This window comes from Vanellus vanellus, assembly GCF_965231255.1.
Source record: "Vanellus vanellus genome assembly, chromosome: 8".
In the NCBI taxonomy this organism is placed as follows: Eukaryota; Metazoa; Chordata; class Aves; order Charadriiformes; family Charadriidae; genus Vanellus; species Vanellus vanellus.
Genome location: NC_138913.1, coordinates 11,405,322 through 11,431,879, shown reverse-complemented (window position 1 = coordinate 11,431,879; position 26,558 = coordinate 11,405,322). Strand labels below are relative to the sequence as shown.

The 26,558-nt window shown below is 55.0% G+C and overlaps 3 protein-coding genes across 4 annotated transcripts in view; all 3 read left to right on the top strand.

Moving 5' to 3' along the window:
- AP2M1 (adaptor related protein complex 2 subunit mu 1) overlaps positions 1 to 10,262 on the top strand; it is a 29,971-nt gene extending 19,709 nt beyond the window's left edge. Inside the window, exons 5-11 of the mRNA XM_082487250.1 lie at positions 4,177 to 4,312; positions 4,409 to 4,550; positions 6,918 to 7,037; positions 7,556 to 7,691; positions 8,454 to 8,551; positions 8,689 to 8,800; positions 9,145 to 10,262. Coding sequence (XP_082343376.1) covers positions 4,177 to 4,312; positions 4,409 to 4,550; positions 6,918 to 7,037; positions 7,556 to 7,691; positions 8,454 to 8,551; positions 8,689 to 8,800; positions 9,145 to 9,279 — 879 coding nt within the window. The 3' untranslated portion in view covers positions 9,280 to 10,262. The remainder of the gene's footprint in view (positions 1 to 4,176; positions 4,313 to 4,408; positions 4,551 to 6,917; positions 7,038 to 7,555; positions 7,692 to 8,453; positions 8,552 to 8,688; positions 8,801 to 9,144) is intronic.
- Positions 10,263 to 10,768: 506 nt separating this feature from the next.
- ABCF3 (ATP binding cassette subfamily F member 3) lies at positions 10,769 to 21,855 on the top strand. Of its 2 annotated transcripts, none has more exons than XM_082486965.1 (21): positions 10,769 to 10,905; positions 11,066 to 11,213; positions 11,296 to 11,375; positions 11,737 to 11,789; positions 13,582 to 13,679; positions 13,796 to 13,918; positions 14,191 to 14,457; positions 14,649 to 14,729; positions 15,273 to 15,332; positions 15,671 to 15,727; positions 15,922 to 15,944; positions 16,671 to 16,726; positions 16,876 to 17,076; positions 17,320 to 17,396; positions 17,622 to 17,666; positions 17,959 to 18,091; positions 18,669 to 18,757; positions 18,961 to 19,052; positions 19,679 to 19,811; positions 20,181 to 20,268; positions 20,934 to 21,855. In XM_082486965.1, exons 1-21 carry the CDS (start codon positions 10,833 to 10,835, stop codon positions 21,090 to 21,092), a joined length of 2,136 nt encoding a protein of 711 aa, XP_082343091.1. In that variant the 5' UTR covers positions 10,769 to 10,832; the 3' UTR covers positions 21,093 to 21,855. The 2 variants fall into 2 exon arrangements, with proteins under 2 accessions (XP_082343091.1, XP_082343090.1); XM_082486964.1 differs by having other exon boundaries at positions 11,734 to 11,789.
- Positions 21,856 to 22,386: 531 nt separating this feature from the next.
- LOC309674933 (PHD finger protein 13-like) lies at positions 22,387 to 26,067 on the top strand (the record flags this gene model as incomplete). Its single annotated transcript, XM_082487123.1, has 5 exons — positions 22,387 to 22,530; positions 24,008 to 24,100; positions 24,267 to 24,879; positions 25,198 to 25,236; positions 25,348 to 26,067. 5 exons carry the CDS (start codon positions 22,387 to 22,389, stop codon positions 25,572 to 25,574), a joined length of 1,116 nt encoding a protein of 371 aa, XP_082343249.1. The 3' UTR covers positions 25,575 to 26,067.
- Positions 26,068 to 26,558: the final 491 nt, after the last annotated feature.

Genomic DNA, 26,558 nt, shown 5'->3' with positions numbered 1-26,558 from the left:
TTTGACCTGTGCTGAGTGGAGGTGCCTGAGTAGACTGAAAACACCCTGGCAGGGATGTAGTTAAGTGGCATCTTGTTCTACATGTCTGTGCTTGTGTGACCTCATGTTCCCTGGTGCATGGTAAGATACGGGAGGAAGGGTCCTGAGCTAGCATAATGCCAGTCTCTTGCATGTAAATGATTGCTGGCTTCAGGCTTTGCTCTGTGTCAGCCTCTGACAGAGGGTAAACAAATCTACCTGTGGAACCAGAAATAGTTCTTCTGTGTGTGAATCTTGCTGAGCAGGTGTGTTTTCCAGCAGCCTTCAGTGCTTTGAGCTGTCAGGCTTGTAACGAAGTATTCTTCATCCTTATGAATCTTGCTGTCAGTCAGGATGCTGATGATATTCTGTCGCTGCATGTAACATCGTTGCAAATCAGCATCGGTACAGTCTGAGCTTTCTCATGTTAGAAATGAGAATCTCTGCTGTGCACAGTATTAACCCTTGCAACAAAGTTTACATGGAGGTAGAAGATAAAGGGCACTTGAGTAAAAAGACACTTAAATTGGACCGTTCTTGGGAAAGTGTTTTAAACTAGCTCTAATTCTACTCCGGGCTATGGTCCTCAAAACTAGGCTTACCATCTTGGACAGCTCATGCTTAACCTCTGAAACCAAAAGACTGTTACAGTTGCTGTTTCTCATGTCCCCAGGGAACATTGCTCACCTTGTCCATCTAACGCAGCTATGCAACTCATAATGAGCACTTAGCTTAGAACTCGGTCCTCTCTACTGTGTAGCAGGTGAGTCAGGAAAAGAGCTGGGAATCAGTTCGTACTGAAGCTGTCTGCAGCAGAGATCTCGGTGAAGCTTCAGCCCCAAGGTACGAACAGGAGTGAAGTGTTAAACAAGAACGTGCCTGGCGACTGTTCTTGTTAAGGATAAGCAGAGGTCAAAGTCTCTGGAGGCTCTGTTTCAACTCTTCATCAGCACTGACTTTCTAATAACTCTGTTTTAAACTTTTAATCTACTAGTACCAAGGCTAGCTGCATGTCTCAAGAAGGAGGTGAGAGAGAAGCTGCCTCTGAGCAACATGTTTCCTGCTAGAACAGCAAACAGGCTTTTGCAAGAGGGTGTGCATGTTTCAGTGGCCAGATGTGAGTGCATCCGGTCTCAGTCCCCCATCCCGTGCCCTAGCGTAAATCACTTCGGCCTTCTGCAGTCTGGCATTTTGGGCAGTCAGCACTCAAGATAACTGAGTCAGCTCCTATTCCTAGGAAAACTCAAAACTAACCACCACCCTCACTTCCTTCCGTAGCTCTCTTTTTTTTTTTTTTTTTTTTTTTTTTTTTTGTTTTAACAAACTTCTATGCGATTTTGTGCAAACCAGTCACAACATCTTGCTGCTTTCAACAACAGGTTTATTCCTTCCCTTATAAAGAGTTTTGGACTACAGCTTTTCATAAGTAAGCAGTTATTCTGCTCTGTTGGAAGTTTCTTCAGCCCAGTTCAAAAAGCAGAAATAATCCTTTCCAGGCACAGTATGTCGGGGCAACAATTGAAACGGTACTTGCCATATTTCCTTGTCTGCTCTCTAGTCTGGTACATAGAGCCTCCAACTCCTCCTGCACTTATGGACAGCTTCTGGCAGGTATCTTGGGCCAAAATCTGGGACTGGGTAGTCCATCATCTGTGGTCCCTTATCCCTGCTTAGTTTGTGATGGTGCTTTCCTTGGGCTTGTGTCCTGCTGAATTTAAGGAGCAAAATCCACAGTTATGGCAGACTTTACAAGCTCAACTTTTTGTCTTTGTTCTCAATGAAAGATTTGAGGCTTATTGAGCTGCTGCCCTCTGAATGTCTGCCTTGTATGGCTGCAGTGGTCTTTCCAGGGCTGGTGATCTTGGAACACAAAATCTGCTTCTTTCTTTTTTTTTTTTTTTTTTTTTTTTTTTTTTTTTTTTTTGAAAGTGCTGATATTGCTGCATTGCTTGCCACAGGAAGTACCACTGTGCCTCTGAGAATGGGGTGGTGTAGCACAGGGACCTTAAGTTGCTGGTGTACAACATGATTTTATTTCTGGTCCCTACCTATGAAGTAGCCCACTACTCAAATAGCAGGACTGCAGGCCATACTGATGTCCTGTATCAAAACTGATGCCAGCATTGGCTCAAATATCTTCCTCCAGCAGAAGCTAAACCTGCTTTTAGAGCCCAAGGTGGAGCTGTGCTCCGTGTGCTCTGTTTGGACTCTTCAGATTTTGTCCATCTCTCTCCAGACTTCATTAGCTAGCTGAATGCAGTAATTTTCTTCCTCTCCAAGTGCTTTCTGGGAGTGTGAGTTTGTCAACTCTTAGTGTTACCCGGAACCTTAGACGTCCTGTAGTGCTAAAATGCTAGTATTACTTTTAAAAAGTGAGGACAGGGCTGCCACCAGCTGCCAGAGCCTAGGAAAGCTGCTGGTAGCTGTCTGCCTTTAACCTAATCAACATGCTGGCAACTGCGTACAACAAGTTGGATGTTCTTGTCCCATTTTAGCTGACTTGCTCATCCTCAGGGAAGCTCTTGATCCTGAGACATTTTGGACCTGAGTGCCTTCAGTCCCTCCCTTAGGGAACACTCATACTGCTGGGTGATCCCAGCTTCAGTACTCCCCAGGCATCTGCTTCCAGATCCACCTAGTCACTTTCTGTAGCAACTAGTAGAGATTCGTGGCACTAATCCTGTTGCAGGAGATGGGAATGTCAGCGCATGATCAGTGTTCCTTTGCCAGAGAACTGGGTATTACATCTAAGTGTGCCTCTTTTATTCCTCTTAAGCCTGAACAAAGCATTGAACAAGGCAGATAAGGAGGCTTTTTTGGGGAAGGAGACAGACAGGGGAGGTACTTTGTAATGCATTGAGCACTCATCTAAGCAGTTCTCAGGGGAATATAAAACTCTCTGCCTCTTAGATGTTATAATGGCTTTGCTTGCTCAAGGAGTGACCAGGTCTGTGGTAAGAGCATGTGTGAAACCATGTGTGTGTTTTGTTTTTTTTTTTTTTTTTTTTTAAAGCTGAGACCATGTACTGCCAGCAACCCTGTGGGCCCAGTACAAGGCTGCTGGGGTAGGACCCACTTCTGTGTTCTGTAGTCATTCTGGTGGAAGAGGCAGAATTAACAAGGATATAACTTCATATGGGACTTAAGGTGCCTGCACTGCTGGGTGCCCTGTACGTCTTATAGTCTGGGCATCTGTGCTGTGATAAATGTCATGGGCTTACTTTAAGAACAGCAATGTGAGGAGTCTGCTCTGTGTAGGAACATTACTGGCAGTGGTATTTGGCTTGTCTGTCACTCCCTCTGCTCTCCCTTGTATTTGGGTGATAATTATGGGCCAAGTCTGAAAAGCCATTTCACTGCTAGGAGTGCTGGGTTTCCTGAGAGGAGTTAAAGATCAAAGCCCTTCATCTTGTTTGTGCTAATTAGCTGCCTAATTAATGACAAGCTGGCCTGCTTTGTTCCTGTCCTGAGGTAGCCTTAAGCCTAACCTGCCTCTTTCTCCCTCCCTTTTCTTGCTATTGACCTGCTTGCCTGTTAACCCTGTGTGCACCACACTTGCTGCTATACATCTACTTCTTGACTTTCTGCGTGTGACTGGACCCCGCCTGTAGCATCAGGTAGGAAACCTCCCAGTGCCTCTCAATGCAATCCTTAGTGCTCTTAGGAGGCTTAGAGCCTGGATGCTGTTAGATGCATGTTAGGTTAGTGTTGGTGTGTAACTCTAATGACTGCAGTTATTAAGAAGCAGTCCTTGGGGACCAGCTGTCTTGTGGCCCTAGGGTTTCATGTTGGATAAGGGTGTGAACTGGCCTGTCGGCCGCTTCTCTGCTTAACGTGGACTGATGTGACAGCCTAAGACATGACTTGATTGTCATTGGCAGAGCCCATGCATCCCTCTACTTAGATGTAGCCTAATGGACTAGCTAACAAAACAGAAGAACATTTCCTGCTGTCGTTATGACCAGTTTTTAATTAGGCATAAGACTTGCTGTACTGAGGAGAGAATGACTAAATCATGGGGGGTATGACAGTACCCATATCCAAGTGTCAAAAGCAGTTGTGTGTAATAAATTTTAAGCACTTGCTCTTAGATTTAGAGCAAGCTTTCTTAGTCTTTGAGTTTATCTAGAGGTCTAAGATGTCACTTCTTCCTTTCAGACTAAGGAAGAGCAGTCCCAGATCACCAGCCAGGTGACTGGACAGATTGGATGGAGACGTGAAGGGATCAAATATCGGCGCAACGAACTGTTTCTTGATGTGCTGGAGAGTGTGAATCTCTTGATGTCTCCCCAGGGTAAGTAGGAGTTGTAGAGCTGGCATCCTTCTCACCTTCAAGGTTTGTGAGTGGGACATGCATAAGTTTTCTGAACTGTGCTCCTCTCTACACCAGGTCAGGTTTTGAGTGCCCATGTCTCTGGCAGAGTGGTGATGAAGAGTTATCTGAGTGGAATGCCAGAGTGCAAGTTTGGCATGAATGACAAGATTGTCATTGAAAAACAGGGCAAAGGGACTGCGGATGAAACGGGGAAAAGGTAAGAGGCGTTGAGGTAAAAGCCACTTGCCACCAGAGACTCATGAAAGGGCAGCACTGAGTAGTTTTTCTGATCTGACAGATGAAGCTAATCTTTTCTTCCCTTCAGATGTTATTGCTAACTTTTCTCTGGTTAGGTCAGCTGTCATGCAGGCTACCAGCCTGAGGGCTTCAATGCAGAGGGCTTCTCTACAGCTTTTCAAGTATTAAGATTCAAACATATTAAGTGTGGAGGTTTTGCAGCTGGAAACACTTCCCCAAGATGTTTTTTTCCCAGAACTTGCATCTGTAGCAGTTCTAGTCAGTGCAGAGACTCTTATTTGTAGGATGCGGTAGTAGCGCTCCCAAAGAACAATGAAGGAACCCCTCTGACCATAGCCTGCTCTACCTGGGCTGTTCCTGCAAACTGGAACAGCTGGCAGACGGACACTGGGTAAGCCCCTCCTGCTGACATACAGGTGGTCAGTGTGGACTGGAGGCTCATCACTTCTGGGAGCCCAGCTACCTTCCTTCCCAGCTGCACCTCAGCCAGTACACACACTGAAGTTGAAAACGGGTCTTAGGGCTTTTCCAGCCTTCCTGCTTGGGGTGAAGAGATAAAAGGAAAGAGACTACCACTTTTCTCTCACTAACCATTTGCAACTCAACTGTGTTTCTCTTGGTTGTTTGTTTTTTGTTTTTGTTTTTTTTTTTTTTGCTGACACCCAGTGAATTGGGAAGGTAGATAAACTGCTTCAGCTGTGTGTGTGCACTCTGCTGTTCCCCCTTGTCTCTTGCTTCATGTGACTTGTGCATGTAACTTGGATCTCAGACACTTTCCACAATGGTTCCTGTAAACAGAGCTGAGCTGCTATTTGCCTTTTCTCTCAGAGCCAAGCCAAGACCTATCACTTCACTGTCACCTTTAAGCCATCTTTCCTGTACCTGAATCTAGCTAGTGAAATGGATGAGCCTCAGGTGGCTGCCAAGTGGGGATATATCCTAGTTGGAAATGTCATCTGTGTAGGCCTCTGAAGAGTCAGTAACACTGTCCCAAAGCTTCTGTGTTGTTAGTGCCTTTGCCTGTAAATGTACTGTTTTCTTGAGTTACAGAAGCAAGGTGGACAGGGACTCTTGCTGGGTAGTTCTCCGTAGCTGTGGTTCTCTGGTGGGCAAGAGCTTGGAGATGTCACTCTCCAGAAGCACTTAGTTACAAGGTGACCAAAAGGGACAGCTGCTGCTAACTGTTGCTTTTTGGCATCTAGCATATGGCAATGCCAAACCCCGGGTAATGCTGCCTGGGACCTGGAGTGGTGTTAGGCAGCAGGGCTTTCCCAGCAGTGTTCCAAAGAAACAGGAACTAGTCAACTAATGTTGGCTGTCATCTGGGCAACAGATTAGGAAAGACTAATTCCCACTTATGAAGCACAAACTACACTGCTGGGTTGTGTAACTAAATAGCCAGTCAGGCTAAGGTCGGTCTGCTTCCCGTTCGTGCAGGTAGTGGTGGTTCCTAGGACAGCTGAACCTGCTGGTAGTGCTTATACTATCTCGGCACACTTGTGTGGTTGTCCTGTTGCTCCCAGCAGTTGTGGCAGCCTAGATATCACAATGCTATATTGCTGCACTTTTGCTAAACTGCTGCCTTGTCTGTTGCTGCTGCCTTCTCATTTTCTAGTCCCTCAGTAGCTGAGAGGAGTTCTTGGCTGACTTCAGGAGCAAGGAAGGTATTCTCAGAGACTAGAACTTGGCACAAGCAGAGTGTTGGCAGGTTAGGCTGATGCACCTAGATGGGGACAGATGGTAGCTGTATAGATTTTTAGAAGTGAGAGGTATAACTTTTATGGCATAATATTGTGGTCTTTGTGAATTGCTTCAGAGTCAAACCACCTGCTAGTGGTGTGGAAATCAACAGCTGTGAAGAGATTTCTGACCAGGAAACCCCCGAACCTGGCATCTCCTGGCTGTGTGGCAGTGGGATAGCTTTGTGGACAGGAAAGTGTTTTCTCTCCTTTGAAGTATGCTGCAAGAAGACTTAGCCTAGCAGAGTTGCCCTTGCAGTACTGAGGTGCTGCTGGCTGGCAGACCTGAGCATTGTGGTGTTGGCTGTGACAGAAGGGTGCTACTCTAATCTCTCTCCTCTCTGGGGAGAGGAGGGAGAGAATTCTTTTAAACAAGCTTCCTGAAGTGTGATCTTTGTGGTGGTGAAACAAGAAAAGTTTGAGCCAAGAGCCTGCTGTCCCTTAAATCTCTCCCTGCCTCCCCATTTCCTGGACACCTGCGATGGCCACACGCTCTGTAGAGTAGTTTCTGCCTGGGCAGACTTGAACTGCACTACGATACCAGGGCTGCAGCTTGCACTTGTTTAACTGTCTTGGATTTGTTTTAGTGGCAAACAGTCAATTGCCATCGACGACTGCACTTTCCACCAGTGCGTGAGGCTCAGCAAGTTTGATTCTGAGAGGAGCATCAGCTTCATTCCACCAGATGGAGAGTTTGAGCTCATGAGGTAAGGTGGTGGGGGATGAACAGGCTGGTGTTGGCCCCTGCTTGCTGCTACAGTAGCGTTACTGCTCTCAGGCAGACTTGCAGCCCTTGAACATCTAACAGATAAGCACTTGCCTCCTTTCTTTTAGGAGTGGACTCTGTAGGGTGTCTCACAAATCTGTCTGTTACAGATGTGGTAAAAGCCCAGCTGCGTGATTCTCTTTGCCACACCATAGTGTTGGCTGTGGGTTTCCTTACCCTTTAGCTTGCTGTATCTGGGGTTTTAGTGCTTAAAACTGGTGTTCTTGAACAGGGCCATTGGCAGGAACCAGATATAAAACTTAGGACTCAAGAAACCATCACTACCCTAGGGCAGCATATATCTTACTGCTGCTTCTTTCTGGGATGGCTCCCTTTATGGCTGATGGTTTTAAGCTGTTCTGTGCATGCGAAGCCTGCCTGTTTAGGAAGGTGATACAATTTGAGACCGTAAGGGAGTTAACTCCTTCTCAGAGTTCACTGTTGCTTGTGTCCCTGCAGATACCGAACCACTAAGGACATTATCCTTCCCTTCCGTGTGATCCCACTGGTGCGGGAGGTGGGTCGGACCAAGCTGGAAGTGAAGGTGGTGATCAAATCAAATTTCAAACCTTCCTTGCTAGCCCAGAAGATTGAGGTAAGAGAATAAAACTCTATGGCCTCTTGTGCCTGGGATTTGTGCCTCTATTTTGAAGCCTGCTGTGGAGTCCTCACAGATGAGTTCACAAGCTTGTACAGGACTAAGAGTGAACTGAATGCCCTGCAGATGTGTGGTGCTGCTGTGCTGTGGAAGGGAACTGACATAGAGTAGGGAGGTGGAAGCTGTTTTCAATTCCACAGCCACCTTGGCAGAGGCCTCACTCCCTGCAGCAACTGTTCACTTAATGTCTTTGCCACTGTGAAAAGTTCACGTTCTTCTGTCTGCATGATCTCATGGTATGTCAGACAGGCAGCAGGCTATGAGCTGTGTAAGACAGGCTAAGGGTGGCTTTGCAGCTTAGTCCCCTTCTGGGAAAGGCTTACTGCTGCAAAGCTAGGCTGTCGGGAGCCTAGTGCAACCACACCTCCCTGGCCAGCCTGGTGTCCTGTCTGAGCTCATCTATCCAACACTAGCCATGTTTCCTGCAGCCTGAACTGGAGAGCTCTGCCCTGTTGGTCACTGACCATTGTGGAGTCTGAAAATGTGTTTGAACCTTTACTTCAAAGCAAGAAATTGGAGAGCTAGGCTAGGATGCCTTGTGGTAGCTATTGTTCTCTGGGCCCTGAGATGGGAGTGGGAAGGTCAAGAGGTCTGGGATAGCAGTTGTGCTCTCCTGGGAGTAGGTGGTCTTCCCTGAGACTGCACAGAGTGCCCAGGCTGCAGTCTCCTTGCCCCTGCTCACCAGACTCTGCCTTCCAGGTCCGGATCCCAACGCCCCTCAATACCAGTGGAGTGCAAGTCATCTGTATGAAAGGGAAAGCAAAGTACAAGGCCAGTGAGAATGCCATTGTCTGGAAGTAAGTGAGCGTGTTGGGTCTGGGGTGCTGCAGGGGCAAAGCTTGGGGTCTGTTCAGTGCTCCTGTCTGACCTGAGCATGTGTAGTGAAAGGGAGATAAACTTGAGCACCTCCTCACTTCTGTGCTTTCTCTGATAGGATAAAACGTATGGCTGGAATGAAGGAATCCCAGATCAGTGCGGAGATCGAGCTGCTGCCCACCAATGACAAGAAGAAGTGGGCTCGGCCCCCGATCTCCATGAACTTTGAGGTGAGTCCTGGTCTGCCTTCCAGGGTGCAGCTAACCTTGGCAAAGCTTTGTCATTCCAGTCCCTTCTGCCCTCGGGGAACTGCATGTGTTTGAGTGCTCCCTGTCCCAAGCTGCCTTGTGACTCTTCCTAACATGAGGCCAGCCAGGTGGCAAACCTAACAGAAGAAAATTGTCCTTAAAGCCACTAGAATCTGTCACCATGCATGCAGGGACTCAGGAAGGGAACAGTGGCTCATGGTGTCTGTTTCTAGATGTGTAGTCAAGGGGTGCTCTGGCTTTTGTGTACGGAGAGCATCTTACACCTCCATTCCAATGCTGTCCGTTGCCTTTTCCTTTCTCAATAGGTCCCATTTGCACCCTCTGGGCTGAAGGTGCGCTACCTGAAAGTCTTTGAGCCAAAGCTGAACTACAGTGACCATGATGTGATAAAATGGGTGAGGTACATCGGCAGGAGCGGGATCTATGAGACCAGATGCTAGCCCCAGCAGGCTGGCGGGCTCCCTCTTCTCCAAGCCATCCTCTGCCTCTCCTCAGTCTTCAACTACATTCAGAGAAAACATCTGCCTGGCCCCTCTACGCAGATTGAAAGACCCTGTGGCTCACCCTGGGAGCAGACTCGCCTGCCTGTGCTCAGTTACCACCCACGCTGCAGATGAAGTTCAGAACCCAGTTGTGCGCAGGGGTGCAGTCAGCCTCCTGCTCCCCGTCCCAGGGTGGGGAAGGGCTAGTCTAACTCCCATCCTCTCGTGATCTTTCTAGGGAACGTCCACCATTAAACTCTTCTGTTGGTGTCTCACTACTTGCATCATATCCTAGTATTTTTGAAGTTCTTGTGCATATGTACTCGTAGAATAGACCTAAACATAGACTGGACAAATCTGAGTTGAAGTTACCCTGGCTTCTGTACTAGCTATTGCTGTTGTGGTAGATGTTGCTGACCAGTCAGATGCCTGGGGTGGTGAGTTTGTCGGGCCTTTGCCAGGGGAGATGGTGGGCTCACTGCATCTCACCACCACCTTATATTTCTTGCAAAGTCGTCAGTATAGAGTCCTGCCGCAGGAAGGTTTGTGACCAAAAAGGATGAGGGTTTAGACTCTTGCTGGTGTGTATGTGGGTGGCACAGCATTTCAGGTTCTTAGAGCACTTACCCCCCACCTGCTGCTGGCTCGAGCCAGTCTGTCCTTTCCAAACCAATTGGAAGCGTGGCCCCTCTGTCCCAGGGAGCGCGGGTCAGCTGAGCTCTGTCAGGATGAGAACAGGGTCTGTCCTCGGGAATTGAAAATGCAGTTGGCAGCAAGAGCCCCCGGCCCCAGCCCGCCCTCTCCACACTGCTATCAAACGCTTCTGGGCCATAGGAATGCTGCTGCTACCCACAATCCTGCTTCTGGTAGTGTGGTCTCCATTTTGTACACTTTGTGATTTGTCCAGCTCTGAATCTAATAAAAGTATGTAGAACGGAGAAGGCTGCCCGTGCTGCTCTTTGGGGCTTGTGGTGCAAGAGGCCACTGGGCTTGTGTCAGAGTATCTTGGGAGGGTGGGGGTGGTGCTTTTGTTGGTCCCCCGGCCTTGGGGGTTAGCAGGTTGAGAAGAACAAGTGATGCTTTTGCTTCCAGCGGTGCTGGTTCTCTGTTCCAGCTGCTGCAGCTCCCGGCAGGATGGAGGGTGCTCTGGGCTTCCCACCTGCAGCTGGGCTGCCCTCACCCTTGCTGCTCTCTCAGTAAGGCATGCCCGCGGGCCTGGATCTTCTGCCGAGTGAGCCTTGGTGCTTTTTTCGCAGTTTTTTTTTTTTTTTTTTTCCCCCCCTTGCCTCGCCTGCCGGAGGCGGCGGCGCCGGGCAGCCGGCGGACGGCGCAGGCGTGCCCCGCCCCGGACCACACTTCCCGGCGTCCCCCGCGCCCATGGCGGCCGCCCGCCTCCTTCCCGGCAGCCCCCGCGGCCTCGCCCTCCCTTCCGCCTGCGCCGCGGTGCCGGGCTGCGTGCGGCGGCGGCGGCACCGGGCCGCACGGCGGCCGGGCCCCGCTCCGCCTCCGCCATGGCGTCCTGCGCCGACATCCTCCGCAGCGAGTTCCCCGACCTGGACGGCGAGGTCTTCGCTTACGTGACGGGTGAGGGGTGACGTGACGGGCCTTCCCGCCCCGCCGCATGTCGCGACAGGCGGCCGGGGAGGGGGAGCGGGCGGGTGACCCCTGTCGGCCGCGTCGCGACTAGGCGGCCGTCCATCGCGACAGCGGCGGGGTGTGCATCGCCCTGGCTGTGTGCCCGCAGGGATCCTGCACGGCAGCGGGGGCGACTTCGAGTCGGTGGACGAGCTGGTGGAGGCGGTGGGGGAGCTGCTGCGGGAGGTGTCGCAGGACGCCAAGGACGAGGGCGCCATCCGGGAGATCTGCCAGCGCCTCTTCAACACCCTGCAGCTGTAAGGGCTACCCCCCCTCAGCCCCCCGCGCTCCCCTCAATCCCCTCACCCTCCTCCTCCTCCTCCTCCTCCTCTCTTGCAGGGACGAGGGTCGTGCCCAAAGCTGCAGCCAGGTGCTGCTGGATGCCCCCATCCAGCTCTCCCAGATCACAGATGGATATGGTGAGTGGCACCCACCAGAGACCTCCAGCTGCACGTCGTCCTGTCCCGTTCCCCCCCCCCCAGCTCCCATCCCGCTCTTGAGGTGCAGGATGGGCTCAGGGTGTTGTGCGTGCGCTCTCCTGACCTTAGGGAGCGCTTCCCTGTGCGCTTCATGCTCCCCCTCGCAGGTGCACCCCTCTTTCTCTTCCTGCTGCTGAGCTGTGGCCAGCAGCACTTGGCTGCCCACAGGGCAAGCTGGGGTGGAAGGAGAGGAGCCACCCTTTGGTCCCCTCATCCTGTCGGAGAGGGGACAGTCCTGTCTGGTTGTGGGCAGCTGTTAAGGCAGCACATGCTCACCAACCTAACTGTCTTGTTGCAGCAGATACCAGCGTGGACCTGCTGCCGGGGCTGTTGCTGAAGAGAGGCCAGACCTCGGTAAGCGGGGGGCCATGCCCTTGTTTGTAAGCCAGCGGACCTGGCGGGAGCAGCTAACATGTGGAGCCGCAGGTGTCCTACCCTGCTCTGGTCACCTTGCCCTCAGAGGACAGCCAGTTGTTGTGGTTAGGGACACAGCTCCGGGGTGTACTGCTCCTCCTCGTCATGTTCACTGTAGTTTGTGAAACTCTTGAGCTTGGTCTGGTGAAGAGGCTCAACAGAAGTTAACAGCTTATTAATTTGACAAGTTCTATTTTGCCGTAACTTCTTAGTGAGCTTCAAAGTGTGGTTGATGTGGTGGTGGTGCTCAGAATACAGCTTCTCTGACTTTCATGAGGACCTTTGTCCTCAACAGCAAGGCCTTTGATTGAGGAATTAGGGTGTACCAGGATGACGTCTTACCATATGCAATGAGAGATAAAATCTGCAATGGTTAGATGTTGGATGTTGCAGTTGGGGAAGTAGCATGGAGCAGCTGTTTTCCAGAGAGTTGCTGTTGGGAGGTTGTAAGCCCAGCTTTAGAAATGGCTGTGGGTTGTTGTAGTTTGAGAATTAAGATCAGGAGTGGAGAAGTTTGGAAGCAGTTATGCTCTGTGACCTGCAGGAAATCGGAACATCTTTGCCAATGACACACGTAGTTGCTTTGGAGAGACACGGCTTGCCCTGTGCGTTGGGTGTGCCAAAGTCTGAGTATGGGGAGAGGAGGTTGTGCATCTGCAAAGCAAGGACAACAGTCACTGTAGAGGATGGGCAGTCTCTCTGCCAGGCTAGTCTCTTGTAGAGCTTTCCCTTCCTGGGGTAACATGTTGAGGATGAGAACCCCTCACTTGGATGCTGAGACCTAACGTGATCCCCACGTGTCTGAATGGGATTCTGAAGTGAAAGCTGGCAGCTGTTGCTGGTTTTGGCACTGGAGTTGTTGCTGCTGGGTTTGCTCTCTGGCTCCTGTGTCTGCAACTCAAAAAGGATCTTCAGAAAAATTGGAGACGATTCAGAGGAGGCCTCAGGAGGCCTCTCAAGTTCTGGAGGACATGTCTTACTGGGAGATTCAGGGAGCTCGGTATAGTTTACAGAGTGACTCAATCTGTCTGTAGGTATGGGGTCACAGCTCCAGTAACAAGATGCTCTTCAGTCTAGCATGCAGGTCTGTAACATGCTCCAGTGGCTGTAGATTTGCCTAGGAATATCTAGGAGTGTTCTTGGTCAGCCACAAATATTTGACGTGACGCAGGAATAGGCTGGAGTGGGCTGAGAGCCTGGCCAAGACCAGAGGACAGATTAAAACGCTTGGCTCCTCCTTGCCTTCAGATTTAATTAAATGCTTTTTGTCTCTGTCTTGATTGATCCTCTGTGTAAGCTGAGTTTGTTCCAAACTGGCTAAAGTTTAACATGCCTCATGGTCTAGAACAAGGGTGGGCATAGGGTACAGTGGAGGAGGCATTGGGATAGCAGGTTGCTGCTGTTGAAGTGACCTGGCTGACCCAGGTCCCTGGAACTAGAGAAACTGGCCATACATTAGGGGCAACCAAACCCTTTGCCTTGCTGAGGCAGAACTGTTGTGTATGAGCAATTGATTTAGGACTTCATTCCTGAAGTAATTTTCTGGCCTGATTAGCTTCCTCAAAATGTGCTTGAATCTGTCCCAGTTCCCCTGTCCTACCTCTGTCCTGCCCTCCCTCCCTCCCTTCCTTCCAGGCATGAGGGATTGATTGATCTATCTTCTCCTGGAGTTGGGCTTTTGGGGCTTTTGCTGAAGATGCTCTCTCTATAAACACTCTGCTTTGTGCCCTAGATGGTGGATGCCAAGAAACTGGAGAAGGCAGAAGCCAGGCTGAAAGCCAAGCAGGACAAGAGGATGGAGCGGGATTCCCTGAAGTCGTCTGGCCCTCTGTGAGTATGGAGGGCGCCTCAAACATCCCCATCCCGCTCTGCTGAGCGTGGCTGGGATCTGGCTGTACCAGAGCTTTACTGTTGAGCCACCTTCTCTGTTTTCTGCCTGCCTGCAGGGTCCTTGAGGAGGCGTCTGCCAGCCAAGCTGCCAGCAAGAAGGAGACTCGCATGGAGTCATCAGGCAAGAACAAGTCGTATGATGTGCGCATCGAGAACTTCGATGTGTCCTTCGGTGAGCGGTGAGTGCAGGTGGGGAGCTGGGACACGTCTTGGCTGGGCTTTGGACTATGGGTCGTTGAGACTGGATTGCAGAGTGGTTGGGAAATGACAGAGGGAAGGATGAGGAAGCAAGGTGGGCTTGTGGCCCTTTTGGCTTTGGGCAGGAGAAGTCTGTGATGATTGCTCAGCACCAGCACAGCCTGAAACATGCTTGGGGCAGGTGGCTGCTGGTTATCTCCCTCTCCATGGGGCAGTCTGACCAGGTACTGACCTGCCTGTTCTCTTGCTTTAGTGTCCTACTGGCAGGAGCAGACCTGAACCTGGCATTTGGACGGCGCTACGGGCTGGTAGGCAGGAACGGGCTGGGGAAGACCACGCTGCTGAAGATGATCGCCAGCCGGAGCCTGCGCATCCCCTCGCACATCAGCATCCTCCATGTGGAGCAGGAGGTGGCAGGGGACGAGACGCCGGCGCTGCAGAGTGTGCTGGAGTGCGATACCACTCGTGAGAGCCTGCTGCGGGAGGAGAAGGATCTGACAGCTAAGATTAATGCCGGCAGGTGAGACGTTGCCACTGCGTTTCCAGCCCTTCTGTGGCTTCTTGACCATGAGGTCTTGTTCTGAAGTCTCTCCCTTCAAATGGAGGGCTCCAGCAGGGCTGGGCTATGTCTTGCTTGGGGAGATCAGCCTCCACCAGCACCCAAACCCTAACCCTGGTCAGTCCCATACACTCCTGTTTGTCCTGCCCTAGGGGAGAAGGGACAGAAGGTGCCAGGCTGTCAGAGATCTACGCAAAGCTGGAGGAGATTGAGGCAGACAAGGCCCCAGCAAGGTGAGGCAGCCCTGTGGGCACCACTTTTTGTTGTCCTGGGCAGTGGTATGGGGCATGGAAGGGTGATGCTGTGGCCCTGGGATCCAGCTTGTGGGGACAGGGGGCTCTCCCTACTGCTCTTCTTGTCTCTTCTTCTGTCACAGCTCTGTTGAGTTAGTAGTCGAGCTCCCCTGTGAAGCTGGAGGGATTTTTTTTTTTTTTTTGTCCCAAATGGCTAGCATTGTTGCTGCTGTTTCTCTCAGACCTCAGGTTCCTGGTGGTCTGGGGAACTTTTCTGGGATGTTGGTGGTAGCGACTCTCTTCTTGGCCAAAGAGCTGAAAGCTTCTTGCAAATCTCCTAGGACTTCATGTGGATGCTGTGCCCTGTTGGGCTGCATTTCCCAGCCAAGCGCTGCTCTTGGGCGTGCAGGGAAGTTTTCCTGTGCCAGAATGGCCCTAAACCATGCAGGAGGGTCCCCATGGTGACCATGGGTCCAGGACCTCAGACTGTGCTCTGCGGCTGGATGCTGTAGCTGGGTTCCAGTTCTCTCTCCTTTTCCCCAGGGCATCCGTCATTCTTGCTGGGCTGGGCTTTAATGCAAAGATGCAACAACAGACAACCAAGTAAGTCTTCAGGTTCTGGGCATCGAGACAGAAATGGGTCTGGAGCGATGCTGCTGCTAGCGAGCCCCAGGCCTTGCTGTGGCTGTAAGGGAGGGGACCCCTGTGGGAGGGTGAGGGTCTGTTCCTGCCCTTCCCATGGGGTCTCCTGCCCTGAGGGACCCAAGCCACCTGCCTGCTGGACCATGGATCTTGTGCTGTGCCCGAGGTCTCCATAGGGACACACTCTCTGTGGGTTACAGCAGAGTCAAAACGGTAGCAGGGAGCAGCCCGTCAGGCAGGCAAACACAGAGTTGTTCTGCATTAAACAGTAACCCCTCTGCAACCTCTTCTTTCCTCAGAGAGTTTTCCGGAGGCTGGAGAATGAGACTGGCTTTAGCCAGAGCCCTGTTTGCCAGGTTGGTGTCCAGCCCTTCATGCCATGGGATTAACCCTCCTTGCTGTCCATGCTGTGAGGTGCAGGGGTGCTGCCTGGGGGTCCTCTTGACTCAGGCTCTCGGGGTGCATCGCAGCTCTGTATGTGTGGTGAAACGCGCTCTGCACTGACCCTGTGCTCTTTTTGCTTCTGATACCCATGTCTTGTTTTTCCTAGGCCAGATCTTCTTCTGCTGGATGGTAAGTCGATACTGTGAGTCCCCTCCGACTCCACCGCTGGGCCTGCCTCTGCCCTTGCTGGGGTTGGGAACATGCCGTGGCCTTTAGCTGCCTGCTCAAAATAGCCCTGCGTGACAGGGCCGGGCTGGCAGGGCTGTCGGTGCTCCCCTGGCACGGCGGGCAGAGCTGGTGGTGATGTGGGGGAGTCTGCTTGGGCGGCCGTTGTCGCTGCGCTCAGCAGAGCTCTGCCCCGTGCCCCAGCTGGGTGGTCTGCATGTCATCGTGCCCCAAGCAGTCCCTTTCCCTCTTCTGACCCTGTGATGGGCCCTGGCTGCCAGCCCACTCTGGGGAGTGTCCCTTCACCGCAGGGGGTGAGCCCAGCGCTGGGCTGGCTCCCTGGGGCAGTGCCCACCTTGGCTGGGGGGGGTTGGGCAAGGTGCTGCTGCTGGGCACCAGGGCCCAGGTACCAGTATGGAGTGGGGGGAGCATCCCTAGCTGAGCCTCAGCCCCCGTGCCCGCTTGCCTCAGCACACCCTGCACGCGTTAGTCCCCTGAACTGTTGAGTCAGGTCCCCACGCAGGGTCTCTTCCTCCACGATGCTGATCGCTAGTCTTTCCTGTGTAAAAAAAAAAAACAAACAAACAAAAAAAAAAAAAAAAACAAAAAACCAACCAAACAAACAAAAATAAAGTGTAATACAGCTATCCTCATCCCTCCTGACCTCATTTCCTCTTTCCCTTCCCTCAGAGCCAACGAACATGCTGGACGTGAGGGCCATTTTATGGCTTGAGACCTACCTGCAGGTAGGGGGGTGGCAGGAAGCCCTGGGACAGAGTGAGGGCAAGGGACAGAGGCATCCTTCAGGCTGGTGTCTCGCCTTGCTGGGTGGTGGGACCAAGCACTGCGCTCTGGCTTGAAGATGCTCAGATCTCCCTCTTGCTGTCTCCTCCAGACCTGGCAGTCGACCATCCTCGTGGTGTCCCATGACAGGAACTTCCTGAACGCAGTGGCCACGGACATCATCCACCTGCACTCGCAGCGGCTGGATACATACCGCGGGGACTTTGAGAACTTCATGAAGATCAAGGAGGAACGGCTGAAGAACCAGCAGCGAGAGTATGAAGCCCAACAGCAGTACCGTGAGCACATCCAGGTACTGGGAGGAGCCAGTAGTGCTGGGCCAGTCTTCTCCCAGCCTTGTCCCTCTCTTCATACTTCTAGTGAACCTCCCAAGCTTCCCTGCTTCCAGTAATTTCTACTTTTGGAGTTTTTGCTGCTTTTTGGTCTTGCAATGACCCATGGATGTGGCTCTGTTGTTGCAGGAGGTTTGGCAGCAGAGCAGGGTGACTGGGGCTGAAGAGAACCTGCAGTGCTCTGATGCTTTTCTCTTTTGTAGGTTTTCATTGACCGCTTTCGCTACAACGCCAACCGGGCATCCCAAGTGCAGAGCAAGCTCAAGCTGTTGGAGAAGCTGTGAGTGCCTGGGGGGTGGGGAGGGGGCAGTGCTCATGGGAAGAAATGGGTTCCCAAGATGCCTGGGTGATACCAGGGTGGTTTGGGCTTTGGGTGCTCTGTCTGTGGTCCAGAGGCTTTGGCTAGGATGGGGCATCACAGAACTGAAGACTCTGTCTGGGCTTCTGGTGTGGGAACAGACCTCCAGTGCAAGGCACCTGGGTTACCTATTTCCTCTTTTTGCAGGCCAGAACTGAAACCTGTGGACAAGGAGTCTGAGGTGATCATGAAGTAAGTGTCTGCTGAAACCTTGCTTGGAGGGTGCCTGGCTCCATTTCTGACATGAGCTCCTCCTGGGTCCTGTCCCAGCTGACAGGGAGCCCAGACAGGCCCCTATGTTTCTGTTGGGTTCCCTCCTAGGGTCAAGGCTGCAGATCCATGTTCTCTTCTTGTGGCCATCCTTCCCAGAGGCCCTGCTTGATAGGGAGTTGCCAGCTGGGGGGTTGCAGCAGTTGTCCCAGGGGGGCTGGGAGCAGGGTCTCTGAAATTCCTGGCCATCTCTCACCTCTTCCTGCCTTCCTAGGTTCCCCGATGGCTTTGAGAAGTTCTCCCCCCCTATCCTGCAGCTAGACGAAGTAGACTTCTATTACGACCCGAGTCACTACATCTTCCGTTCTCTCTCCGTTTCTGCTGACCTGGAGTCCCGCATCTGTGTGGTATGTGGGATTGCAGAATAACAGTGGCTACAAGGGACCTTGGGAGATCCTTGCTCAAAGCTTTGACGTTAGGTCAGGTTTTTCAGTGGAATTTTGGGTGTCTTCAGGGAGGAATATTTCTCCCGTTCCTCTGGATCCCATTGCAACATTTGATCATCCTCGTTATGAGGAACATTTTCCCTAATACCAATTCACATTTGTGACTTGTGCCTGTTGCCCTTCATCTGTTCACTGGGCAACTCTTGAGAAGAGACTGGGTCTGTCTTCTCCGTAACTGTCAGCTGACGACAGCAGCACATAGCGGGAGCTCCTGGTACATTGGATGGGGCAGCAGAGAGATGCTATTTGGTTGCAAATGAGGCTAGGACCAGGTCATCCTTAGGCTCGAGGGTTGGGGAGGGAACATCTTCCAGCACTGCTGTCTGTGGTGCTCCTCAGTGACAGAAATGCAGCTTCCATTCTGACCCCATCCGCTGCGTGATCGTCCAAGCAAGCTGAAATTCCCTGATCACTGCCCCCCCTCTCCAAAGTACCTTCATGGGTTTCACATTCTCCAATGCTGCTGCTGCTTCTCTAGGTTGGGGAAAACGGAGCTGGCAAGTCGACCATGCTAAAGATCTTAATGGGGGAGCTGGCACCAGTCAGAGGGATCAGACATGCTCACAGGTACCTGGTAGGAAGGGCTGGGGGACTGGGAGGAGTGGTGTAGCTGGAGGGCTTCTGGGCTGTGCTTTGGAGTGATGGCTACCCAAGTGATGGGGATGGGTCCTGCACACCCACACATATGCCCCCCTTCCTGTAGCTGCAGCTGTGAGTGCTGTGGTCACAGGGCCTGGTACCAGCTGCCGGTCTCTCTTCTCATTCTGCAGAAACCTCAAGATTGGTTATTTCAGCCAGCACCATGTGGATCAACTGGACTTGAACATCAGTGCTGTGGAGTTGCTGGCAAGAAAGTTCCCAGGTGAGTTTTGGAGATCCCAAGAGATGTGGGCCATTGAGGTCTCCTTTGGTACGCACGGAGCAGCGTTGATGTGTTCTGTGGCCCTGGGCAGAAGGCTGTGTCACCTCAGTCCTTAAGGGACACCACCTGCTCTGGCTTCAATCCCCACATCCAGCACAAGTTCAGGACACCAGCCTTGAGAACCTGAGCTGGTTGTGCAGGGGCAGTAGGCAGTCTGTAGACCTCAGGCTGGTGCTCCACCATGGCTGGGTTTTGGGGGCAGATGACCCTCTTTCCTGCTAGGCACAGAACGAGCACGGGCTCCCCCTTTCCCAGCTGCCAAAACCTGCTGCTCCCTTCTCCACTTAACATTACGTAAGGTGCTAGTGACAAGGAATTGGGGCAGCATCGCTTGGAGTCAGTCACCAGCCCTGCAGCCCCTGTCCTGATTGTGTCAATCAGGTTTTCCCCGCAAACCCCTGGCTTGGGAGGGAATTGCCTGGAAGCAGCTGCTGAATTCCCCCTCCTCCCAGTGCCGTGCTGGCCTGTCACAGGCTTCCTGGCTGTGGTGCCCACCGAGCTCAGGGCACTGGGGGGTGTGTGTCATGCCGGGTGTGCCATAGCTGTGTTGTGACATGCTCCTGCAGGGAAGACGGAAGAGGAGTACCGGCATCACCTGGGGAGCTACGGTGTCTCGGGTGAGCTGGCTGTGCGTCCTGTGGCCAGCCTGTCTGGAGGTCAGAAGAGTCGCGTGGCCTTTGCCCAGATGACTATGTCCTGGTAATTTTCTCCCAGATGCTGTTAATTTTTGCACTGCTCCATCCCTGGAGCCTGCTTCACCGGGAGGAAGGTGGGCATCCAGGGACTTTCTGATGCCCCGCGGAAGCCTTGTCCTTGGAACTTTTGTGGGGAGGGAGGTTGTCACCCTGGTGGGGTGGAAGGAGGGAGGTGGCTTTTTCCTACTGCTTTGTGCTCAAAGGAATAAGAGGTGTCCCTGGAGCTGGGCAACGCCAATCTTGGGGCAAATGCCAGTGGCTGTGGTTTTTCATGGCTACCGCAGCAGCCTGGTGGAGGTGCCTGTAGTGCAAAGGGGTGTGGACCCAGCCAGGGCCTGTTCCAGTGCATGCTCAGAGCTATCTTCTCTTCCAGTCCAAACTTCTACATCCTGGATGAGCCAACAAATCACCTGGACATGGAGACCATTGAGGCGCTGGCAAAGGCACTGAATAAGTTCCGGGTAAGGCTCCCTCGGTGAGATCTCCTGTTCTAATACTCTCTGCAGCCTCCAGCTCGGGTTACTTGCTATGTCAGCCAGAGGTGGACAGTTGAATGCCAGTGATAGCTTCAAGTCCAGGACAGATGTTGGGAAGAGTCAGTCACGTTTCTGCCTTAGCTGTCCATCCTGGTGTTTTGTTTCCCTTGCTGGCTTTGGCTAACGGTGTCTGAGAGAGGCAACAGCAGACCGCAGAGCACCTTGTCCCCCATCTTGGCCAGTTACCTACACGCTGTGACTCCTCATGTGCTCAATGCGGTGCTCAGCCCTGCCTTGGGGTCTCTCTGCTCTTCCTTAGGCACAATTTACAGCTGATCTCCAGAGGCTCAGCCTGTAATCAGCCTGGTTCTCGCTCTTCTATAGTTGCCTGGGTTGGGGCAGTTTTCCTGTGAGAGAAAAGCTTAATTGATGTTGTGTGGGGCCTTGTCTAGCCGCCTTTTGGCTGTCATTGGTTCCTCCTGGGATCTCCTTCCTTGTACTTGTCAGAGACCTGGAGAGCCAGTAGCAGACCCTGCGCTTGCCCTCCAAGAGGGACAGTTAATTACATTATTCCTCACGTGCCACCAGGGCCGGGCCTGGGCTTGTGCTCCACTGAGTTCCCTCTTTTTTCCCCCCTTGTGTGTTGGCAGGGTGGTCTAATTCTGGTGTCCCACGATGAGCGCTTCATCCGCCTGGTGTGCCAGGAGCTGTGGGTGTGCGAGAATGCCACCGTGACCCGCATCGAGGGCGGCTTCGACCAGTACAGAGATATCCTGAAGGAGCAGTTCCGGAAGGAGGGTTTCCTATAAGGGAGGCAGGAACCGGACTGTACCGGGGGCTGGAGCGAGAAGCTTGGCCACCTCGGCATCCATCCCAACTGTGCCTGGCAGAGCGCCGAGGAGGATGCTGCTGCCCGCATGGACCGTCAGCCATGCCATCAACCTGCCACCTGAACCGCTCTCCCCTCCCGGGGCTGGGTGGAAGGACAGCGAGGGAGCAGGAGCCCGGTGCTGCGCGTGGCCGGGGACGTGCGGGGGGCTCTGCTGCCGGCCGGGGCTGTGCCTGGAGCTGCTGCTCTGCCAGTGTCACGTCCTGACACCTTCTGTTTAACTCCACGCTGTGGAGGGCAGGAGAGGAGCTGTTCTCCATGTTTCTTCGCTTCCCCCTCTGCCTTTTTCTTTTTTTTTTTTTTTTTTTTCCTTTTTGTGTTTAACTGGCCAAACACTAGTCAGGCTCCATCACATCCCACCGTCCCCTCTGTCACCCTGGAGGGAAAAAAGGCCTTTGCTGCTAAAAGTGACCCCTGCCTCTTCCCCCCCAGCCCCTGGCAGCAGGGGCTCGCTTCGTCTCTCCTCCCCAGGGCCTTGCGGCTGTAGTGCCGAGGGAGCCAGGGCCCGGCTCTGCCTGGGACCCCCCTTCCCTGCTCCCATCCCTGCGCTGCTGCCGCTCTCCCCTCGCCTCGCTGCCTTGCCTTTCCGCGGGGGGGGGGTTGCTGCTGGGGGTGGGGGGCTGCTCGGCACCCCCTCCCTGCCCGCCTGCGCACAGGGTGCGGTGTAAATAAACCCAGGATGCAGTGGGTGCAGCGCTCTTCTTTACTTGGGGGGGGGTACTGAGGAGGGGGGGGGGGGGCACGGAGGGCAAGGCTGCTTTTTTGGGTCTCAGCAAATTAAATGGCTCCCCTGTGCGGGGGGGGCACACAGGGTGGGTTGTGTTCCACTGGGGGCTGTGGGCCCCTCAGGAGGGATGGGGGGGAGGCGGTGAACGGGACGCGGAGCCGGCGTTGGGTGTCACCTCGGATCCGGTTGTGGTTTGGGGGCTGCGAGGAGGGGGGGGGGGGATATGGGGAGGGGGGGGTGACCGGGTTGGGGTGTTGGGATACGGGTGCCCACCGGCGGGGGGAGGGGAGTCTCCCGGTGCTGTACCGCCAGTGGGGACACCGCCCCCCCAAGCGGGGCGGCTGGCGCGAGGCCCCGCCCCCGCCTTCCCCGCCACCAGGTGGTCCCGCCCCTGCGGCCGGGGCGGCGCTCGAGCCTCGCTCCGACCGGCGGCGGGCACCCACCGCGCACCGGGCAGGGAAGGGCAGGGCCGGGCCCGGCGGGCGGCATGAGCAACGGCGGGGAGGCGGCAGGTGAGGGGCGCGGGGCCGCCGCCGCCCCGTCCCCCCCCGGAGGACCGTACCCCCGCGGCGGGCCGCGCTCGGCGGGGAGCAGCCCCGTGCCCAGCCCCGGCTCCCCCGTGCCCGAGGAGGTGAGCGGGGGGGGGGGAGGGGGGGCTGTGTGCGGGGCTGCCCCGGGCTGCGGGAGTGCCCGCGGGGGGGGGTTCGTGCTCGCGTGTGTGTGCGGGGGCGGGGGGTGCTCGTGTGTCCGTGTGTGTGAGCGGGGGGGGGGGGGGGGGGGGGGGCTCCTCTGTGTGTGTGCGTGTGCGGGGGGGGGGTCGTGTCTTTTTACACCGGGGAAGTCGTGCGTGTGCGCTGGGGGGGGTCGCGTATGTGTGTTCTCGGGGGGGGGGGGTGGTCGTGTGTCGAGGAGGGCTTTGGGGGACGGCGGTCTGCGCGTGGGGGGGGGTTGTGGCTGAGGGAGGCTTTGGGGGGGGCCGCTGCGTGTGGTGTGGGGGGACTCTGTGTGTGTGGGGGGGACTCAGTGTATGTGTGTGTGTGTGTGTGTGTGTGCGCCTGGGAGGGGGTCTGTGTGTGCGAGCAGCCCTCGGGGGGCGGCCGTGGGTGCGGGCGGGGGATGGTGCCCCGCGTGGGAAGGGGGGGGTTGGGTTCGCGGGGTGGGGGGGTGGATCGGCGGCGCGGCCGGGTTGTGCCGGTGCGGGCCCGGGGCTGGGGGCTGCGGGGGTGCCGGGCTGTGTGTGCGTGAACGGAGGCGGGGGGGGGGGCTGCGGAGGTGCGGGTGTTGCTCGTGCAGGGGGTGTCCGTGTGCGGGGGGGGGGTGGTGTCGCCGTCACCCGTTGCCCCCCACCCCGTTCCGTCCGTCCCCCCCCTCACCCCCCCCGGCGGCCGGTCGGGGCAGGACCGGGTGCGCGGCGCCATCTTGGGAGCCATCAGGTGCCCGGCGCGGGGACGGGCGGCGGCAGCGGTGGCGGAGGGGGGGTGGGGTCCGGGGGGGACCGCCCCATCCCCATCCCCTTCTCTCCCCGGCGGCGGCCGCCTTCCCGCGGGGGGAGCTGTGCGGCCCCAGGGTCTCCCCCCGGTCCCTGGTGCGGGGGGGGAATGTCTGCCCCTCGGGCTCGGGGGGCGCCGCCGCCGCGGGCTCCCGGCGCTCCATCCCCGGGACCGTGTGCCGAGCGGCGCCGGGTTCTTCGGGCTGACCCGGGGAAGCCCAAATCGCCGGGCGGCCGCCCTTCTTTCTCCCTCCTTTCTCCCTCTGGGCCTGAGTCAGCCGGCGGGGGGCGGGCGGACATCCCCGGCAGCGGCACCGGCACCGGGCGCTCCCGAGCTCTGACTCACCCTCCGCCGGGCGCTCGGGGTGTCCCACGGTGTCGTCACTGCGTCCCCGTCCCGTCCCCCACCCGTGGTGGGTTTTAAAGGGAAGGGCTGCATCTGTCGAGCCAGACGATGCAGGTGGGTGCCGGGGAAGAAGGAAGGACGGATGGATGGATGGATGGATGGATGGATGTCGGGGTGCCCGGCAGTGTGGGGCTGCCGGCCGGGGCCGGTTGTGGTACTCGGCTCAGGTAGGGCTATCTGAGGAGTTTAAATGACACGTGGCGTTTGTTGCAGCCGTTGCAGAAACGACAGAGAACTGTGGAGGACTTCAACCAATTCTGCACCTTCGTTTTGGCCTACGCGGGCTACATCCCCTACCCTGAAGAGGTGAGCGGGTTTGCGGGGTGTTCCTCTGGGCTCCCTGCCATGGGCAGACCCAGCTCGTAATTCTTCTCCTGGAGAGTCATTTTCCATCCCCAGCCCCTTCCTCCTTACCCCAAATGTCCGCGCTGCCGTTTCCCATGCTAGCCCTGCCTTCTCCCCCTTCTCGCAGAATGAGCCCTGGACCCACGGGGGCAGCATGAGTCCCCAGAACAGCACGGGGAGCACTCAGGACAGCGATAGCTGGGCATCGTCACACTCCTCCGACTGCCACGTCCTGACAGATGACGGAAGGAGCAGGAACGTGATGGCCAGGGGGGCTGTGGACAACAGCGTGCTCGTGAGCTGCCCTGCCTTCCCCACCAGCTTCTACGATGTCCGGCCCCAGCAAACCAAACGGAAGAAACCACCAGCAAAGAAACTCATTTTGGAGCAGGAGGTGAAGAGGGTGCCGCTGGGCGCTGGGAAGGGCTTCGGGGCAGAGCAGGATGGGGTGAAGGAGCTGGCTGCGCTGGAGGGACAGGTGCCTCCTGTGAAAGAGCAGCTCTTGGAGCCTTCCCTCAACCCAGCTGGGGACCCCCAACCCACCTCCCTCCTGGAGGAGCTGATGAAGGAGGAGAAGGACTGGATGCACGGAGTGCAGGGGACCGAGAAGCCAGCAGGAGATGATCCTCAGCTACAGGAGCACGAACCCTGCTCCGGAGGGAGGAAAAGCCCCAGTTCTTGTAGTACCTTGGACCAAAGCGAAGGGGACGACGCGAGCAGAGGGAGCTCCCAGCTCAGCGGTGAGTGTCTGAGGGAGCGCAGAGGGCCCTGTTGTGCTGTGGCCAGTGCCAAGTATTGTCCCTCTCTCAGCTGAAGCCACCCGTGCTGGCTGCAGGGAGGGCTGGTCGATGGCCCAAGCCTGTCCCAGCAAGGGGAGTGCCCTCGGGACCTGGGAGGACCGAAAAGCAGCGGGCAGGGAACTGGCCTGCCCTATGGAAGCTCTGTTCTGCAGAGTGAGCAGTACAGACCTGAAACATGTCTGAAGTGGGGTGTAGGGTCACCTTGCTCATCTGGTCTTGTCTTTTTTTTTTTTTTTTCCCCCCCTTTTGCAACTTTAGCAGTTGATTTCACAGCAGCTTCCAACACCAAAGCAGAAGGTGAGTGGGGGGCTCTCCCGTTTAACACCAGTGGAACTGGCTAGTCCGGCCACAGCCGGACCAGCAACTGGTAAGGTGGTTTCTGACCAGTGTCTGTCTCTCCCTGACCAGACGACGATGCCTGGGATCTGATTACCTGCTTCTGCTTGAAGCCCTTCGCAGGGAGGCCCATGATCGAATGTAACGAATGTGCTACCTGGATCCACCTCTCTTGTGCCAAGATCCGCAAATCCAACGTGCCTGAGGTTTTCATCTGCCAGCGATGCCGTGACGCCAAGCAGGAGATTCGCCGCTCGAACCGAGCTCGGACGGTGCCCCGCAAGCGCTTCTGTGACTGAAGCTCCTCCAGAGCAGGGAGGACAAGGCTCCCCTTTTTAAACTGAAGACTGTAGCCCGGTTTGGGTAGACAATCAATGCACAGTAATGGGGGGGGGGGGGGGCTGGGCCACGGGGCTGGACTGTCCCCCTTGCACTTCTGACTCCTGGAAGCTGCCATGCACGTCCTCCCTGGGGATTGCGTTGGCCATGGAGCTCGGTTACCCCAGAGGTGTGGGGGGGGAAGAGGAAGGTGGTCCAGCTGCCCACTAGGTCACTCTGAAACATCTCTGTCCTTGCACAAAGCTGGCTCAGTGCCTTTTCCCCAGGGCAGCCAAGGAGAACCTGGTCCTAGTAGTTTTTCTGTGGTGTGGTGGAAGCTTACACTTATCCCGAGATGTGACTCCCCTTCTTCCTTTTATCTCACTGTTTTCCTTTCCTTGCCTTGGACCTTCAGGTGGGCTGTAGTGGCAAAGCCCCAGTGACCCAAGTTCTTATCCAGCAAGTAGGTGCAGACCAGGCGAGCGAGCTCCATGTAGTGTGCTGCTCTCCAGGGTGGGAGGGGAAAGGGCATTGGTCCTGCTGACGCCTGCAGCAGAGTGGGGCTCTGCATCTTGGGGGCATTGGGGGAGCCATCCATCTCTGGTTCATCAGCCTTGTAGGCTGCACAGGGGAGGTCCTTCCCCTGGCCCATGGTGCTCCTGGTTTCGTTTGCTGTGCCCATGGCCCCCGGGTGGTTCTGTTGGGTCAGGAGCAGCAAAGGCATCCTCTAGTAGATGATTACCAAGGCTGTTCTTGCTGAGCAGCCCTTCTTGATTCATGTTCTCCAGTTGCACTGAGGTCTTGTGTGAAGTGGGGGTGGGATTCCTGGTAGGAGACTGAAGTTATCCTCAGAGTTGGCCACGGCAGGGCTGGGAGCCCTTTGGAAGGGGAACAGGAGAGTGCTCTGGTTAGCTTTCCATGTTTTCCACTTCCAGTTTAAAACAATTGAAGCTTGTACCCTGCGG

Bases quoted from the DNA above. Each gene is read 5' to 3' on its own strand.
- ABCF3 (XM_082486964.1), top strand. From the start codon at position 10,833: ATGGCGTCCTGCGCCGACATCCTCCGCAGCGAGTTCCCCGACCTGGAC. The intron at 14,458-14,648 runs GTGAGACGTTGC...GTCCTGCCCTAG, and splicing joins GCTAAGATTAATGCCGGCAG to GGGAGAAGGGACAGAAGGTG. The intron at 18,092-18,668 runs GTATGTGGGATT...CTGCTTCTCTAG, and splicing joins TGGAGTCCCGCATCTGTGTG to GTTGGGGAAAACGGAGCTGG.